The 16,104-nt window shown below is 43.8% G+C and overlaps 7 protein-coding genes across 7 annotated transcripts; 4 read left to right on the top strand and 3 right to left on the bottom strand.

Annotated features, from left to right (window-relative positions):
• Window positions 1-15: 15 nt before the first annotated feature.
• Window positions 16-1,550, bottom strand: O0I10_006476 (uncharacterized protein; the record flags this gene model as incomplete). Its single annotated transcript, XM_058486504.1, has 4 exons — window positions 16-343; window positions 400-989; window positions 1,049-1,255; window positions 1,314-1,550. 4 exons carry the CDS (start codon window positions 1,548-1,550, stop codon window positions 16-18), a joined length of 1,362 nt encoding a protein of 453 aa, XP_058342861.1.
• An 819-nt stretch (window positions 1,551-2,369) lies between these two features.
• On the bottom strand, window positions 2,370-3,462 carry O0I10_006475 (uncharacterized protein; the record flags this gene model as incomplete). The annotated part of the gene is made up of 5 exons (XM_058486503.1): window positions 2,370-2,493; window positions 2,564-2,814; window positions 2,887-3,116; window positions 3,179-3,289; window positions 3,348-3,462. The coding sequence occupies 5 exons, from the start codon at window positions 3,460-3,462 to the stop codon at window positions 2,370-2,372; spliced, it is 831 nt and encodes a 276-aa protein (XP_058342860.1).
• A 654-nt stretch (window positions 3,463-4,116) lies between these two features.
• Window positions 4,117-5,458, top strand: O0I10_006474 (uncharacterized protein; the record flags this gene model as incomplete). The annotated part of the gene is made up of 3 exons (XM_058486502.1): window positions 4,117-4,518; window positions 4,590-4,650; window positions 4,710-5,458. 3 exons carry the CDS (start codon window positions 4,117-4,119, stop codon window positions 5,456-5,458), a joined length of 1,212 nt encoding a protein of 403 aa, XP_058342859.1.
• A 980-nt stretch (window positions 5,459-6,438) lies between these two features.
• Window positions 6,439-7,926, bottom strand: O0I10_006473 (uncharacterized protein; the record flags this gene model as incomplete). Its single annotated transcript, XM_058486501.1, has 3 exons — window positions 6,439-6,902; window positions 6,991-7,067; window positions 7,130-7,926. 3 exons carry the CDS (start codon window positions 7,924-7,926, stop codon window positions 6,439-6,441), a joined length of 1,338 nt encoding a protein of 445 aa, XP_058342858.1.
• Window positions 7,927-9,059: 1,133 nt separating this feature from the next.
• O0I10_006472 (uncharacterized protein) lies at window positions 9,060-11,337 on the top strand (the record flags this gene model as incomplete). The annotated part of the gene is made up of 6 exons (XM_058486500.1): window positions 9,060-9,446; window positions 9,532-10,053; window positions 10,116-10,201; window positions 10,261-10,447; window positions 10,517-10,934; window positions 11,003-11,337. The coding sequence occupies 6 exons, from the start codon at window positions 9,060-9,062 to the stop codon at window positions 11,335-11,337; spliced, it is 1,935 nt and encodes a 644-aa protein (XP_058342857.1).
• A 591-nt stretch (window positions 11,338-11,928) lies between these two features.
• O0I10_006471 (branched-chain amino acid aminotransferase) lies at window positions 11,929-13,569 on the top strand (the record flags this gene model as incomplete). Its single annotated transcript, XM_058486499.1, has 8 exons — window positions 11,929-12,021; window positions 12,096-12,187; window positions 12,255-12,363; window positions 12,428-12,538; window positions 12,609-12,903; window positions 12,964-13,026; window positions 13,087-13,379; window positions 13,438-13,569. 8 exons carry the CDS (start codon window positions 11,929-11,931, stop codon window positions 13,567-13,569), a joined length of 1,188 nt encoding a protein of 395 aa, XP_058342856.1.
• Window positions 13,570-15,298: 1,729 nt separating this feature from the next.
• Window positions 15,299-16,063, top strand: O0I10_006470 (uncharacterized protein; the record flags this gene model as incomplete). The annotated part of the gene is made up of 1 exon (XM_058486498.1): window positions 15,299-16,063. The coding sequence occupies one exon, from the start codon at window positions 15,299-15,301 to the stop codon at window positions 16,061-16,063; it is 765 nt and encodes a 254-aa protein (XP_058342855.1).
• Window positions 16,064-16,104: the final 41 nt, after the last annotated feature.

Here is a 16,104-nt window from a genome sequence, read left to right as displayed (position 1 = left end):
TAATCATTAAACGTGTCAATTTTCATTGTCGTCTTGTTCTTTGTGGATGGTAAATTGATCAATGATGCGCCCGAGTGAGCCATCTAGTTTAGCTTCCTTGTGTGTAAACTCTAAAGAGGAAGGGGTTGCTTTAACGGTAGAGAAACCATAGCCGTCATAATGGAAAGCCTTCCAATCAGGCAACTCTTCTGCGGATGCTGCTGCATTGTATCCGGCATTTCCTTCAGCTTCGCCTGCATTGCCAACAATGAGAGCTACCAGACTTGAAGGGTTTTCATAATCCATCGATGTGGCTCGATTGTCAGCAACCGGCCAAGTGCGTTCGTAGGCATGAACGTGACCACTAGTTATAAAAAATGAGTAATCCCATGATATGACTTGAATGATACTACTACCTACCTTAGATACAAATCGACCTTGTGCTTTTGAAGTATAGGTTCCAATGCACCCCAACGCTTTCCATCCTTGCCTGTTTTGCCATTACGGATCATTTCTCCATCCTTGCTGCATGATTTCGATTCTGCTGTACAATAGATGGGATGGTGTGTGACAAAAATGATCCAAGGATACTTGTTGCGATCCACTGAGCCCAAATCAATCTCAAGCCATGCCAATGCTTCTTGTAACTCTTTTTCATGGTCTGAATAAACATCAGAGATGTACAACTCCGTGCTGAAGAACACAAAGTGGATCGATTTGTGATTGTACGAGTACACTAATGGATCCTTGTAACCTGATTCTTCATAAGGCACCATTTTGAATCGATTCTTATAATGCGAGCCGTCATAGGTAACTTCATGATTGCCTTGCACACCTTGGTATGACAAGTGTCCATAGACAGCTTGCATCATGTTCATGTATTGGTCGCCTTTGATCCCTTCAAAATCTGCCAAGTCATATCCTTGGTCGCCCACATTGACTATAAAGTCATAGTTGTGCGATTGGGCAGCTGTGATCAAATGAGGCAGAGCAACGGCTTTTGTAACTCCCTGTAATGCTATGCTATTATTATTGGCGTTTCTTTTCAACTCCTTTTGATGCAGCATACCAAGTCGCCTGTGATCAAAAATTCAAACTCTTGACTACTTGATGCAGTATGGAAGTCGAAAGTAGAGGACCATTCCACTGAACCCGTCTTTGGTGACTGTGAGCCAACTTGGTATTGATACTTGCAACCTGATTCGAGGCGCTTTGTAGTCGCTTGATGCATGTAAAGAGGACGACGCTGAGCACCTCCATCCACAAACGTCCAATCCTAAATACCCAGTATAAGAACTACTACGCACAACGTCCAATTGCATTATTATCCCAACCTCTGTATTCACGGTAATTGGTTCATCTTGTCGCTCGGCAGGCCAATACTTTAGGTATGATTGAGGCGAGGAGGCTAACGTCGAGAATTGGAAACGTGCATAGGCTGTATCGGAAGCAAAAGAAAAATGAACCTGCTGTGGTTGAGTAGGCCCATAGGTGATATTCCAATTCTCATTGTTCAACGTGTTGTAGATATCTGGTATCGACCATACTCCGGGACATCCAACACAGGGCATGGGTTTGCTATAAATGTCCCCCAAAAGCTCCTTGTAATTTGGATCACTAGCGACTGGCATCGCTGTTACAAGCATTAAGGAGGGGAACACTAGTAGTAGAGTAATAAGGTTATTCATAGTTGAAAGGAGGCTGAGGAAGAAAGGTGCCAAAAGTAATACCTATCATTCTACAGCTTTATATACGTATCGTAAACATAGATGCAGTATGTAAATCATCCCTTGAGCAAGGAACATGGCTGCATACATATCCAATACGCCATCGACGTTTAACAGAATACGCTTGTTTGTTGTTGTTGTTGTTGTTGCTGAAAGCAATTAAAACGTTAAATCATATGCACGAGATGTGCCTTAAACATGAAAAAGCGAAGAAAGATACATGGCTAAATATTCTAAGTGATGAGGAGCCACACATCATCACTATAGGGGTAGGGTGCACAATGTGCCAACAACTTTGAACTTTTGCTTTCTGAAACGAGCCTTCACAGGCATCCTTGAATAGGTCCTATTTGCTCAACTGGCTATTTGGACCTTCATATGGGTTGTAACATCTCATCTTTGGCATTTTACAACCGCTAATCACACCGTTGTTCTTTGAATAGCCTTTGCTGAATGCACCATGTTTTATTCAAGCCGAGGTTTCACGTCATGTGCCAAGAATACCTTTGGATCAATGTGCTGAATCATCATTGCTGCTTGCATTACTACTCTAATACGCATGATGACACTTTAAAGTATACAATTAACAATGGCAGGAAGCACAGCAAGTCTCATTACATGATGATGATGACGATGATGAATTTTATACATTAAGCTTTTCTTCTATGGCATGGTTCTATGATGATCTGGAACAGGGGCAGGTACTACATTGAGTTGTCGACGTAATTCATCCAATGGAGTGTGAAAATGGTCTTCAAAGTAAACGGTCATCATTGGCACAGCATTGCTAAAAAGATAAACAGCTTTAGCGACCAATGTGGATGTTGGTGTATGCATGTATGTGTGTATATACTTACGCTCCGCATTGCAGCGCCCACGGGATATAATCCACCAACATACGTCTTCGTGCATCCCAAGGTAAGAGTACGGGGCCCACCATGGATGACAATTGTGTCATGGGAAGGCTTGTTTGTGCCCATTCAAACCATTTAAGTGCGAGTTCTTCTTCAACGCTGACACCCAATCCTGTTATGACGTGGAAAAAATCATGCACTTGACGGTAACGCTGCATCACATACGCCAATTCTTCATTATCAACAAAGTGGACCTGCAGCAGCATAAACAATCAGGCTTGGTTCTCCTCGTCCTTATTCTTCTTCCATCCATCCATCCCACTTACCGGTTCTCGAGTATCTGGGGTGACACCTTCTTGATCTAGCCAATGGATGTAATGGTATCCAAATGTACCAGGCTTGCATGTCTCTCGCAATTTGGGGAAATCGATACAGCCCGTATGAATCAATGGCCTTTCACGCAAGATACGCCTTCCACTCTCGGATAAAAGCATCTGTTTCCTCATATTCTCCAATGTGTTTCCAGCCGTCGTCTCTCCCAACGTGGCAACCATGTCTATACGTGGTGAATGAGCATAAATGCATGATGGCTGATGTCTATAAAGATATAGCACATACCACCTCTCAATGGATTAGCGAGTGCTGCAAAGGCTGACCCTACTGCCAGCATTATCTTTTGTCGTGTAGGCACAGGAATATGGGTATCGTACAGCTTTTTGGACTGTGTTGCTGCAATGGGAATGTCAACAGCTGATGCTGCATGCGCGTTGGTTGTTACATGTGTTACCGGCATATTTCACAGAAGTCGTCGATAAGGTGCGTACAAGGTGTGGTTGAGGAAGAGTTGATCTCGTTGACAGAAGCAGGGATCGCGATAGGTGAAGGGATCGATGAACAGCCATTCGCTTGTATCGTAGTCAAAGAAGAGCGGGGGAAGAGGTGTATCAAGTGATTTCCTCCAAACATCAGCCCACCTTTTCTATGTTTATTACCCTTTGGAGCATTATGCTGTATTATGGTCCCAATAAAACATGATCGTAACAGGGCGTTTATTACATGCTAGAAGCTGTTGATCAATAGTCTATTTAATCAAAGAAGTTTCCCGATCATGTGATGCTTTGTTGATTAGCTGATGATCCTCCCTGCCGATGAGTGCATTTTATCCATCAATCACTTTGGCAATACTATGGCTGCTTGTTTTTCTATAGCTATGATCGAATTCAATGACTGCAACCTCCAAGTATATGATACCTTTGCATCACTTTCTTGCATGTGCCGATAAGAATTGCTGCTGTATCATGTGAACCCTTACTCATTCATATAAACGTAATAGACAATGTTGACATTGAGATACGATGGATGGGTGGACAGCAATGCCGATAGTAACAAAGGAACAAGCTCTCGCGGGATCTTAAATGATACAAGATGGAACCAGTACACTTTCAACAACACACACATTCATCCTTTTCCCCCACAGACCCTCTTTTCTTTCCGCCCTTCCTCCCACACAAGGTACCCCCACCTACCCCACCTCTCCTATTATCGACGACCCACGCATGACTATGGAGATCAACAAGGACGAAGCATTGCGTTGTTTATCGATTGCAAAGAATCACTACGGTTCTGGAAACTATGCAGCAGCTACTCGATTTGCTCGGAAATCCATAAAATTGTACCCAACGGACGAAGCAAAGTCATTCCTTGAAAAGGCTGAGCGCTCGGCTGCAGACGAACCTGTTGGCACATCTACAGCTACGTCGTCGTCATCGTCATCGCCCATGAATGGGTCAACAACAAAGACAGCGTCATCGAGCTCAACACCGTCATCCGATAAAAAGCATACCAAGGAACAAGCCGAGGCAGTCAAGAGGATTCTATCATGTGGCACTGATTATTACAAAGTCTTGTCATTGGAGAAGGATTGTACCGAGGTCCAGATCAAAAAGTCATATCGAAAGGTATGGGTTGTGTGCACACATGAGTGGTAAAAGTAGTAGTGGGATAGCTGCTAACTTTTGGTTTACAATAGCTCGCTTTGCAATTCCATCCTGATAAGAACAGTGCACCAGGAGCTGATGAGGCTTTCAAATGTAAGGAAGAGAAAAGGGAATACGAGTTGAGGAAAGAGAGAAACTAATTCAAGATGTAGTGATTTCCAAGGCTTTTACAGTACTTTCAGATCCCCAGAAACGTGCTGTTCATGATGCTGGTGGTGGTGATCCGGAGCAACGTGGTATGGGAGGTGGCGGTGGCATGCATCCTGGTTTCCATGGATTCCGTACACATCAATTTGGTGGTGGCATGGGAGAAGAGATATCGCCTGAAGAGCTATTCAACATGTTCTTTGGTGGAGGTGGACCTGCAGGTTTTGGAGGACCCTTTGGCAGTGCAACCTTTGTCGGACCTGGATTTGCTCGGCGTAGTTATTATCATCCCGGTGCCGGCCACCGAGGACAGCAAACACGACAACAACGTAATACAAGTTGGACCTTATTGTTACAAATCCTCCCGCTCTTGGTTCTTTTTGGTTACTCGTTGCTTTCAGGATTGTTTACGGATGACACGCCTTCATTTTCATTCCAACCTACCAACATGTATTCTCAACAACGGACGACTTACAGCCATCAAGTACCCTACTATGTCAACCCATCTTCGTTCCGTACAACCGCCAGAGATCAATACAAGTTAGCAAGACTCGAGCAACAAGTCGAGGTGGATTGGGTACGTGGATTACAGCATTCCTGTCAAATTGAACGACGAGAAAGAGCAGCTCGTCTCAACGCTGCAAGTGGGATTTTTGGGATTGGCCGAAATGAGGAACAATATCAAGAAGCACTTCGCATGCCCATGAAGAGTTGTGAGGAAGTCAGGCGATTCGGCTACAACCCATACAGATAAGATTTCCACCACTCACGCCCACATTTATATACACACAACACACACAAAATCTTGCACCTTATATTGTTAACAGCAACAACAACCATCCACGACTCTTGTGGCTACAAGTACATATACCGATGTCTTACATAACTTTCTTTTTTCCTTCATCCCCAACTTTTAATATTACTTGTTCAATCAACCTTGTCCGCTATTCGACGCATTGTTTGTTTCTTTTGTCAAATGATTGATGTTGGATACAACTACTACTTGTCTCTATATTATTCACATGGAAACACAAAGTTGACTTTATTGTTTGGCCACGTTGTGCGCATAAACGGTAACACATGGGTGGATGAACGGCATTACTTATCTATTGGGTGGTCAACCATCTCTTTCACACACACATTCCCATAAGCATCATTCGTCATTGGCATGTATTTAGAAACCATCATCATTATTGTTCCAATGTTTCATCCGTGATAAAAATATTTGGGATCGACAATATGACCTCTTTTTTAATATCAAGAGCCAAACAATAAGGGGGTTGATGGTGCTGCATTCATTGTTAAGTAGTAGCAATTACCACGTGATGAGTATTTGTTGTGGTACTTTGTGGACAAAAGCAGTTGGTGCTGAGCCGCGTGCGTGCGACGAGCCTCGGGATATGCATTAAAGCCACATGCATGATTTCCTATAGGCGATCTGATAAATTGTGACCAGGATGGAGCTACGTATGCCAAGTATGGCAAATGATGGCAGTTTAGTAGATACATCTCCAAAATCCATAAACTTCTCCTTTGTGATCATACACACACACACACACTCAAAGAGGTCAAACTTGTTATGTCAACAAGGAGAGAGAGAGCATTCGTTTTTTTTCTTGGATTGGGTACACTGATGTGGCACATAATTTACACGCAAATGAAGAAACAACAACAAGGGGTAAAATAATTACAGGTGAAGAGAAAAAGGTATCAGGTTGGATGGTAATCATCAACTCAAGCGTGTGGTGATGGATAATGGGATAAGTCATCATCAAGAAAGGCAGCCGGTGGTGGTCCTTCATGAAGTACATCATAGTAAGTGGGTAATTTTTCCATGATGCCATCATCCATGGCCGATCCACTATCCCGGTGTCGATGATAATTGGTATCGGCAGCGATCATGCTGATCCAGTCATTATCATCGTCGTCTTCCATTTCACCCATAATGTCTTCGTTTACTGAATATCGGATGCCGTTTGTGGATTCACCATAAGGTGAGGGTATCGTGCCGATAATCAAAGGAAAACTAAGCGACATCCTTCGCACTTGAGAATCAGCAAAGTAAACAATGATCCGCATCTTGTGGGTGATTTTCAATGATTGCGTATCAACGTCTTGAGCAATGTAAGGCGATGCAACGTCCAGATCGAATGGAAGGTATTCAAGCGTATCGTCATCTTTGACCGCATATTCCTTCACTAAAATGATTGCCGATGATGATGGTCAATAACAACAATCATGCATCATCATTTTCTTTTAAAGTAAACAAAGATGCCAACAACATACCTATCGGCTTGTGTGTCTTTGAAACATACATGTGTGGTGGGATGGTTTCATGCTCTTTGATATTGCCGGTGCGTAATCTACGTATCGTAGAGCGTATCAGATACTGTATTGTTAGATGATCTCGTCCCCCAAAACTTACGGAAATAGCTCATTTTGTTCAATGAGCATGGCGATTGTAGATATACGTGCTTCGGGGCACAATGGAAAAAAGTGGCACACAAGCCTTAACTTTTGCTTGAGTGGGACAAATTTGACCATGGAAACTTCGTATCGCATGTGACCTTCGCGGCAACCTCGATATCGCACGCGTGGTTGAAAGTCAAGAATATGCAAACTGGGATAGGCGTGACACAACACATGGATAGGCTTGGTGATCCGCAGCTTACGTTGTGTGATTTTGTCACGTAAGGAGGCTAGCTGCACATGTACAATTAAATCATAGCGGATGGTATGTCGCGGTAAGAGCAATGATGGCAAGAGCTGTTCTGGATGATCGATTTCAATAGCAAAGGGCCATCGAGATACACCTGGTTCGATACGTGCGGTGGTAGCTGCATCGGCTGATGGTGGTGATGGTAATAAATCCACTCGTTCACGAACAATCTTTTGATTCGAAAGGGCATAACCAAGTGCTGTGCTGACAGCAAATCGACTCATGCGTTCAAAGATGGCGGTGCTTTGCTTTGAGACGATGGTGATGGGCCAAAAATCGCTATTGGCTGATATGTCTTGATGATGTTGAATAAGTTCGTTGGATATAACATTATGAACGGTGCCTTTAAATTGCACACTGATCTGACGAATCCGCACCGGTCGTCGCACGTTAAGCTCCACGTGCCCTCGCAAGACATAGGATGAGTTTGGTATCATATTCTCTCCCGTGTAGAGGTGAATAGCATCGCTTTCAGTGTGCACATGGAGCGAAGAAATAGACATGTGTATGTGGTGTGTGTGTATGTATAGTAGGCGTGGTGTGTGTGTGTGTGTGTGTAAATGGACCCGAGTTACAAGTATAATAGGATCAAGTGTAAAAAGTTGGAAAGAGAGGATGGGCGTTGGACAACATCGACACACAGGAAAGCTAAAACCGGATACTGCTGAGTCACATGGGATTCCTTTACCCACCACCATTATCATCGATGATGGCACTTTAAGATGTGGTGTATTGACCCCCACGCATGGTCTCACTGCGATATCCTAAAAGAGAATATGAATGATCACCAACACCAAGAACAACAACAACAACAACAACAAAAACAACATCGACAACTGCGCGCACTTGGTTTTTAGGCGCAAGTTAAGGGGGAGGAGGATGATCATTCTCCTGCGGAGTGAATGTACCTATCATTTTGCATTGACTCACAAAGCTACACCGACGACACGGCCGTATCATGGAAGATGATCTTGTCACAGGCATCTCCAGAATAAGACAAGTTTGTGCAACCATGACTCTGATAAAGAGGGCAACATCCCATTCGTCATCAAGTGCTTGAGTTGTGCGTGTAAGTGGGGGGAGAGAACAATGAACAGAAGGCCTAGGGGGGATTGGGGGAGGGGAATTCTCAGCTTTCTTTTAGCCATGTCATTTTCTCACATTCGACTTTTAAAGTCATATCATGGAAAGAAATCGTTTATTGACAACTAAATGTTTGGCATCGTTTTCCATTGTTGCTATGTAAACGTATAAAGTTGATATGGGGTATCCATGTAGGTGATGTGATGGTTGCCAGGTGATCAGCCACCGGGATATTTGGATTGAATCACAGGGAAACTCAGAAGATCCAATGGCAAATGAGGGCAAAGTTTTGCACTGTTCAAGGAAACAACGCCTTGTTCGTCAACTTATTCCACTTTCGACAACACACACACTCTCTGTGGACAACTTGCTTCGATATCCTTCGTGGCGTTCTTTTCGACTCCACACACTTTGTCTGGCTTCTTTTCCAGTCAGGCACCTTGTTCAAATACTCTCTATAACAGCAGCAGCAGCAAGCAAGCAGCCTTTTGCTCCCAAAGATACACACACACATCAGCTCATCATATAATACGCTTACCCATCTCGACCGCCCATGGCAGATTCTTCTCAACAACACGTGACATTCAGCCTTGCAGACAACTCGCAAGAGGACGATGCTGATGGTTTTCGAAACTATTACTCGCCTCTTGCTTCAATAGGTGATGCACCGCCCAATGACGACGATCGAGTCCCGTTTACGAGCGCGTACCCAAAGCCTAGTCTATCAGCCAATCCAGCAGACCAAATGGGAGGAGGTCTTTCACATACCAACGAGATCATCGATCAGTCTCGATCCCATGACTCTGAGCAGGTCGTTGAAGTCTCCAAGAACCAGCGTTATGTACGCCTTAATACCCTACTTGGCAAGGGTGCTTACAAGGTGGTCTATAAGGCCATTGATCGTGAGGAAGGATATGAAGTAGCATGGAATACGATGCAGGTAAGGAGAGTGGATAGAGGATGACGGTGGTAGTAGTATGTGTGTATGTGTGCGTTGAGGATTGATTACTAAGTAATGCCATTAGTCTGCTCCTAAGGATCTGGAACATGAGATTGAAATCTTGAAATCAGTTCGCCATCCCAACATCATTGCCTTTCACGACGCCTGGTATCAAAAGAACGAGTTTGTTTTCATCACCGAGCTCATGACATCCGGCACTTTGCGAGAATACATTCGAAAGTTGAGCTTGCCCAACAACAAGATTGTTAAGCGATGGTCACGCCAAATCCTCAAAGGTCTCGCCTATCTCCATGGATACAACCCACCCATCATTCATCGTGACATCAAATGCGACAATATCTTTATCAATGGTGCGCATGGTGAAATCAAGATTGGTGACATGGGTACTGCCGAGATGAAAATGGGTCAACGATACACCATCATTGGTACACCCGAATTCATGGCGCCTGAAATGTACGAGGAGCAAGGATACAGTGAAAGGGTGGATATCTATGCATTTGGTATGTGCTTGTTGGAAATGGCCACTGGTGAATACCCTTATGGTGAATGCAGGAATCCCGCTCAAGTATATAAAAAGGTGTCAGCGGTATGTATATACATCCTCTTTTTTTAGCATTGATAGCATGCTAATGTATTATTACTACATAGGGTGTGAAACCTGTATGCTTGCAAAAGGTGCAAAATCCTGAAGTCTTGAGCATCATTGAAAATTGCCTGGGCCCAGAAGATGACCGGTAAATGAATTTCAATTATGAGTATGCATTTGAGGATCTCATGTATTGTTTGAAACCAGACTTTCTGCAAAAGAGATACTTGAGCATTCTTTCTTGGCGGTTGAGCCCGATGTGGTATTGTTGGCTGCCGATGCGACTCATGTGCACTTGACCTTGCAAGTGGTCTTTAAGGGGTTGGATAAGCTCTCTGTCAAGTTTGATTTCAACGTGGAAACGGATACAGCTGAACAAGTTGTGCGTGAAATGGTGAGTGTATATATGTATATACCAAACGTGTAAGGATAGAGTTATTAAACTACTGCTATGATGATGTAGATTGAAGAACAAGTCCTTCCTGAAAGGTATCAACATCACATCACCAAGGAGATCAATCGAATACTGCGTGATTTGGAGAAGCCCACTGATTCTGAACAAGCGGAAAAGGCTCGTCAGTCGATATGGCGTAGGGATACCGAAGCAAATGACATGCGAGAAGAGCTTGAGCGTGTGCGATTGGAATTGGAAAGGACGAGTGAACATGTGCGTGAAGTCGAATCCAAATGCGATGAGTATGAGAACATGGCGCATTCGGCAGAGACACGATATCGTGATGCTGTACGTAATTTGCGAGAAGTCAAGGCTGAAATGGAGGCAATCAAGTCGGCACATGGTGGTGAAGGATTGATGGCCAACTATGAAACACCTTCGGATTTACCTGCTGCTCGTGATGCATTGGTTTCGCGTATTCTTGAAGGTAAGCATGATGGATGGGTTTGGATATTGGTAGGGTGGGCAAATGTACTCATCATGGGCATTGTATAGAATACGCTGATGACACGGATATCGAGGTGTTTGTTCGTGATTGTGCCACTGCATCGCATCGTGATCTTGAAAAGGCGCATGAATGGATCAACAAGCTCAAGAATCAAGATATCATGACCGTGGGAGATTTACGAGACTTGCATGATGAAGACTGGGCTGGAATTGGCTTGACAGTTTTTGCATTAAGAGCTCTCAAGAACATGCTAAAGGGCAAAAAGCTGGCTGGCCAGAGCATCTCTATCGCGTCAACGGGAGCAAACACTCCAGCAACATCTACCCCAGTTTCCGCTCGATTGACACCTCCTCCTCCTCCCTCTCAACATCCCCCATCCTAAAAATAATTACATTGCAGGTCAATAGAAAAAGAAAAACACCCACTCACAGTGATTACAAAACACATTCCCCACACCACCATCATCCACCAACCAACATTCCATTACCACCACCCTATCGCACCCATTTGCTTTCGTTTTGGTTCCTCTATTAGAAATTATAAAAAAGAAAAATATTTACATAGACACATCCAAATGTTTGCAAAGTAATGCATAGAAGGCGAAAAAAGCTTAACTGTTACGGATTGCCACAAACAGTAATTTTCGCACGCTTGATGCCGGCTTTTCGGCCGAGATGGCATCAGCCGCCTTGATAGGTACATCTTGTATAATAGCCCTTTTCTTAATTGAAGTACATATGTGGAATGATGATGATGCACAAGTTATTGATGACTATGTACCATCATGGGGAGGTTTTTATAGGGTAGGTTGTTGCTAAGATCAAAGACATAGATGATGTGCTTATCAAACTATGTGTGTGGGGGGAGTCATGATGACAAACAATCTCCGCTTTTAATGAGATGTCGTTTGTGCAGCTGCAGGTCTTTCAATTGCTCTCTTTAACACCCACCCACATACACACACAACTTGACCATGTCCGCCACGCGCATGTTACGCCAGCAATGGCTTGCTACCAAGTTCACTCAACCTTTGAAACGCTGGAACAGTACCGCTGCTGGTCTTCAGGTAATGCTCATTCAATTGCATTCCTGTCGACTGCGGGAGTGACTCATTTATGATCCCCCATTCAACGTATACAGGCAAGCGCTCTCAAGATCAACAAGGCCGATACCTTGAAGCCTTTGGTGCCTAACCAGGACCTTGTGTTTGGCCAAACATTCACCGACCACATGTAATTGATATGGCTTCATGTATTTTCCTTTGTATCAATGACTCAACATTTGACTTGACATCTTTAGGGTTACTATTGAGTGGAATGCTGATAAGGGATGGGATGCACCAGAGATTGTTCCTCATGGCAAGCTTTGCTTGGATCCTTCTGCCACTGTTTTCCATTATGCTGCTGAGGTAAGTGGGTTTTCTTTGGTTTTTTGCCGGGTAATCATTTTTACTCATACGTGTAACAACTTAGTGCTTTGAAGGCATGAAGGCTTACAAGGACAAGGATGGCAAGATTCGTCTCTTCCGACCTGATATGAACATGGCACGTATGAACCGTTCAGCTCATCGTATTGCTCTTCCTGTAAGTTTGAATGAACCAAGGATTGGGATGGTACAAATGGATGTCATTTTTGACGCGTGGGAAAACTTAGAACTTTGAAGGCGAAGAGTTTCTCAAAGTGATCAGCGAATATCTCAAGCTTGATCAACGCTGGATTCCCAATGAGCGTGGTTATTCTTTGTACTTGCGTCCCACAATGATCGGCACCCAGCCTACTCTTGGTGTCACAGCTCCCAACAAGGCTTTACTTTTCGTCATTGGTTCCCCTGTGGGTCCTTACTACAAGACTGGCTTTGCCGCTGTTTCTCTCAAGGCTACCACTGAATACGTACGTGCTTGGCCACGTGGTACCGGTGATTCCAAGATTGGTGGCAACTATGCTGTTGGTAAGTGTGTGTGTGATGTACATACATGAATCACATCCTTAATCACGCAATCTTTTATAGGTCTTTTGCCTCAACTTCTTGCAGCCAAGAAGGGTTTCCAACAAAACTTGTGGCTCTTTGGTGGTAAGTTACTACAAAAAGAGAGGAGCACGTGATGTATATGTATTCAATGGCCAAACATAGATGATCACCAGTTGACCGAAGTGGGTGCCATGAACTTGTTTATCTTGTGGAAGAATGCTCAAGGTGAGACTGAATTGGTTACTCCTCCTTTGGATGGTGCCATTCTTCCTGGTGTCACCCGTGATTCTATCTTGAGCCTTGCTCGTGAATGGGGAGAATTCAAGGTCTCAGAACGCAAGTTGACTATGCCTGAGCTTCGTGATGCTGTCAAGGAGAACCGTGTTAAGGAAGTCTTTGGTGCAGGCACTGCTTGTATTGTGAGCCCCGTCAAGATGATTGAATACCAGGGCGAGGTAATGTGTGAAATGGATAGTTTGCATAACCATTATCTAACGTTGTTGTGTATTCTAGGAGCTCAATATTCCCTTGGATCCCAACGACTCGACATCCCAGGCTGGTCCTATCACCAAGCGCATTAACAAGGCCATTATGGATATCCAATATGGTGAGGTTGAGCACCCTTGGTCCGTTCTTGTAAACTAGTTGGTGTATAGATAGAAGTGTGATATCATCTTAAATGTTCATGCACGTTTGAGACGAATAAATATAGCGTCGTCAAGTGTTACGTTCTCCCGCATCTAGCGTTGATTATGCAAATAGGCCTACCAAGATAGAAGGAAACGTTGGCAGCAGTGATGGAATGTTTATAAGCCAATAGTGCTTGCGGATGGATGTCTTTCTCGTTGCATGGCAACCAGCGGATGGTGGTTTAGGTCAGTCTTCACTGTTGGTTTGGTTTGGTGAAAAATTTCCACCCATAAGCATTTCAAGTACAAAAGTGTATGGATGTTTTTTTAAAGAGGGTCAGCGTTCATTGTGCGTGCTTCCCAACAAGGTGCAAAATTTTTTCATACATCAGCACAATGAAAGCTTTTACACCAACACCATTTACAATTATCATTTTCTTTTTGAATTGGGGGGTTAAGCCATCAGACCATAGCCTCTTCCTTGCCACGTCCATGGAAAAAGGAAACGGGCGAGATCATCAACTGCTCATGGCGGCCCAAACGGGCAAACATCCACAAGCACACTTCACTCTTAGAAAGGGCTATCACAGGTCATCGTCTGACTCGGAAACTGTGTCTAGTTTATAAAACGTAGACTGGTTATGTACTGCATACAGATCCTGTAGAGTACGGTCCTAAAGAAAAAACGAGTTACCCAAGTTTGCCCTCCTTTTATAACTTTTTGATGGTGGCTTTTTGCGGAGTTGTATCGTAGCGCAGTTGAGCAGTACTGCTCACGGGTCCCTAAATTTCAAACACCACTTCAAAAGCCTGATGGTCACGCTCACAGTCTTCCGCCATTAAAAAACTGGTTTATTTTGCATTATGACGAACAAACGCCTATGGAGATGCATATGATATGATTTTGGGAAGATGGGATGGAAGGAATTGGATAAACACAATGCGTGGAAAAAGGGTCTCGTTCTTTTGTATCCATTGTCCTTGATGGATCCAATTATTGTACCTAACACGCTATCCCATGGCAACCACTACCATTGCTCTTTGTACAACCTGTCAACCATACAATCGTCATCATCCAACGCATGCTATGCCTATAATCCCACAACGCATCAGGCGCCACCTCACATCCATCCATTCACATGTAACTCCCATTAGAGTATGTGATGTATTGTACTATCATTCATGTCCAGCCTAAATCTTGAGAATGGCGTTGGATTGCAGGGTTACTTTAGCGGATACTGGTTTGCATTGGCCAACCAGTTATACGATTCAATAGTGCAAGAAGACGTCCTTTTCCCTGAGTTGGACTTTAAAGTGTATAGGTACTTGATGCATTGTATTGTAGAAAGGTTTATGCAGGATCGTAGAAGTATACCCACTTGTGAACGCTGTGATAAAGGGAAAAGAGAGAAAGAGAAAGTGTCTGATTGATTCATTGTTCTTGAACAAAGGCTGCATTTAAGAGTATAACTCGCCTCCCACTTTTTGTGATTAGTGCTGTGGTAGATAGCATGCAACAAATATCAAGTGGTCTGCTCATATCCAATCAAACACAAGGTCCAGCTTTATTATGTCCATAACAATTGGCAAGGGAAGAATGAAAAAGAACATATGGATGGATTGGGAATCATAACGACCATGATGACACATGTTGACTGAAAGTAGGTGGATAAAGGTCCCGTGATACAACGGCCGCAGTATATAAACATTATCTCCTCTTTTTTCCTGCGTTCACACACACCGTCATGGGCAAAAGGAAACGAGCTGCAGCAAAGGAAACAACCGACCACAAGCAGCAATCGGGATCGCGTAAGGACCATTCAATGACGGATGCACCTTTGGCCTTGAAAGCGGGATATGCCTATGTGTCATTAGAAGGAACAGCGATTGAAGCGATCACGCATCAGGAGCAGCCTATGGATGTTATACCACCTCATTATGTCCAGAACCGTATCGAGCGCGATGGGCATCCCTGGCACCACGTTACTATTATCAATCCAACAGAGTTACCACGCGCGTTGGAAGCCATAGGCATCGAATACAACAAGAAGAAAAAGTATCATCTCGTCCGTGCACTTGTGGATCATATTTTGCGGGAATTTGGCGATGCCAACTTATGGGACCCACCTGAAGATCTAGGATTGGCTTATGCTGAACACAATGATACAAAGGCATATTACCACGTCTTGCATTGGCCATTTGGTCATCGTATACGAGATCGGCTTGGATTAGGACCTGCTTTCTTCCATGTTACCATCGGCTTTGATCATAAGGATGTCCACGGCACTTATAAGGGACCAGGCACAGTGCTCTGTCTTTCTCGACCAGGATTTTACCAAAAGCATCATTACGAACGACTCGCTGAACTTGCACCTTTTTACAACAATGATTACGACTTCATCAAGGCATTGGTGAAACAAGGCATAGCAACATCAAATTTTCGCATCGCCATGTCCTTAGGTTGGACTTATCTTCGAGGCATCAATACACAAACACACACCTATCTGTAAACACACACCCAACCCATTCATCCATTCATCCATCCACAATT

The sequence above is a fragment of the Lichtheimia ornata genome (assembly GCF_029851405.1).
Source record: "Lichtheimia ornata isolate CBS 291.66 chromosome Unknown scaffold00028, whole genome shotgun sequence".
Lineage (NCBI taxonomy): Eukaryota > Fungi > Mucoromycota > Mucoromycetes > Mucorales > Lichtheimiaceae > Lichtheimia > Lichtheimia ornata.
This window is presented reverse-complemented; position numbering and strand designations above follow the sequence as displayed.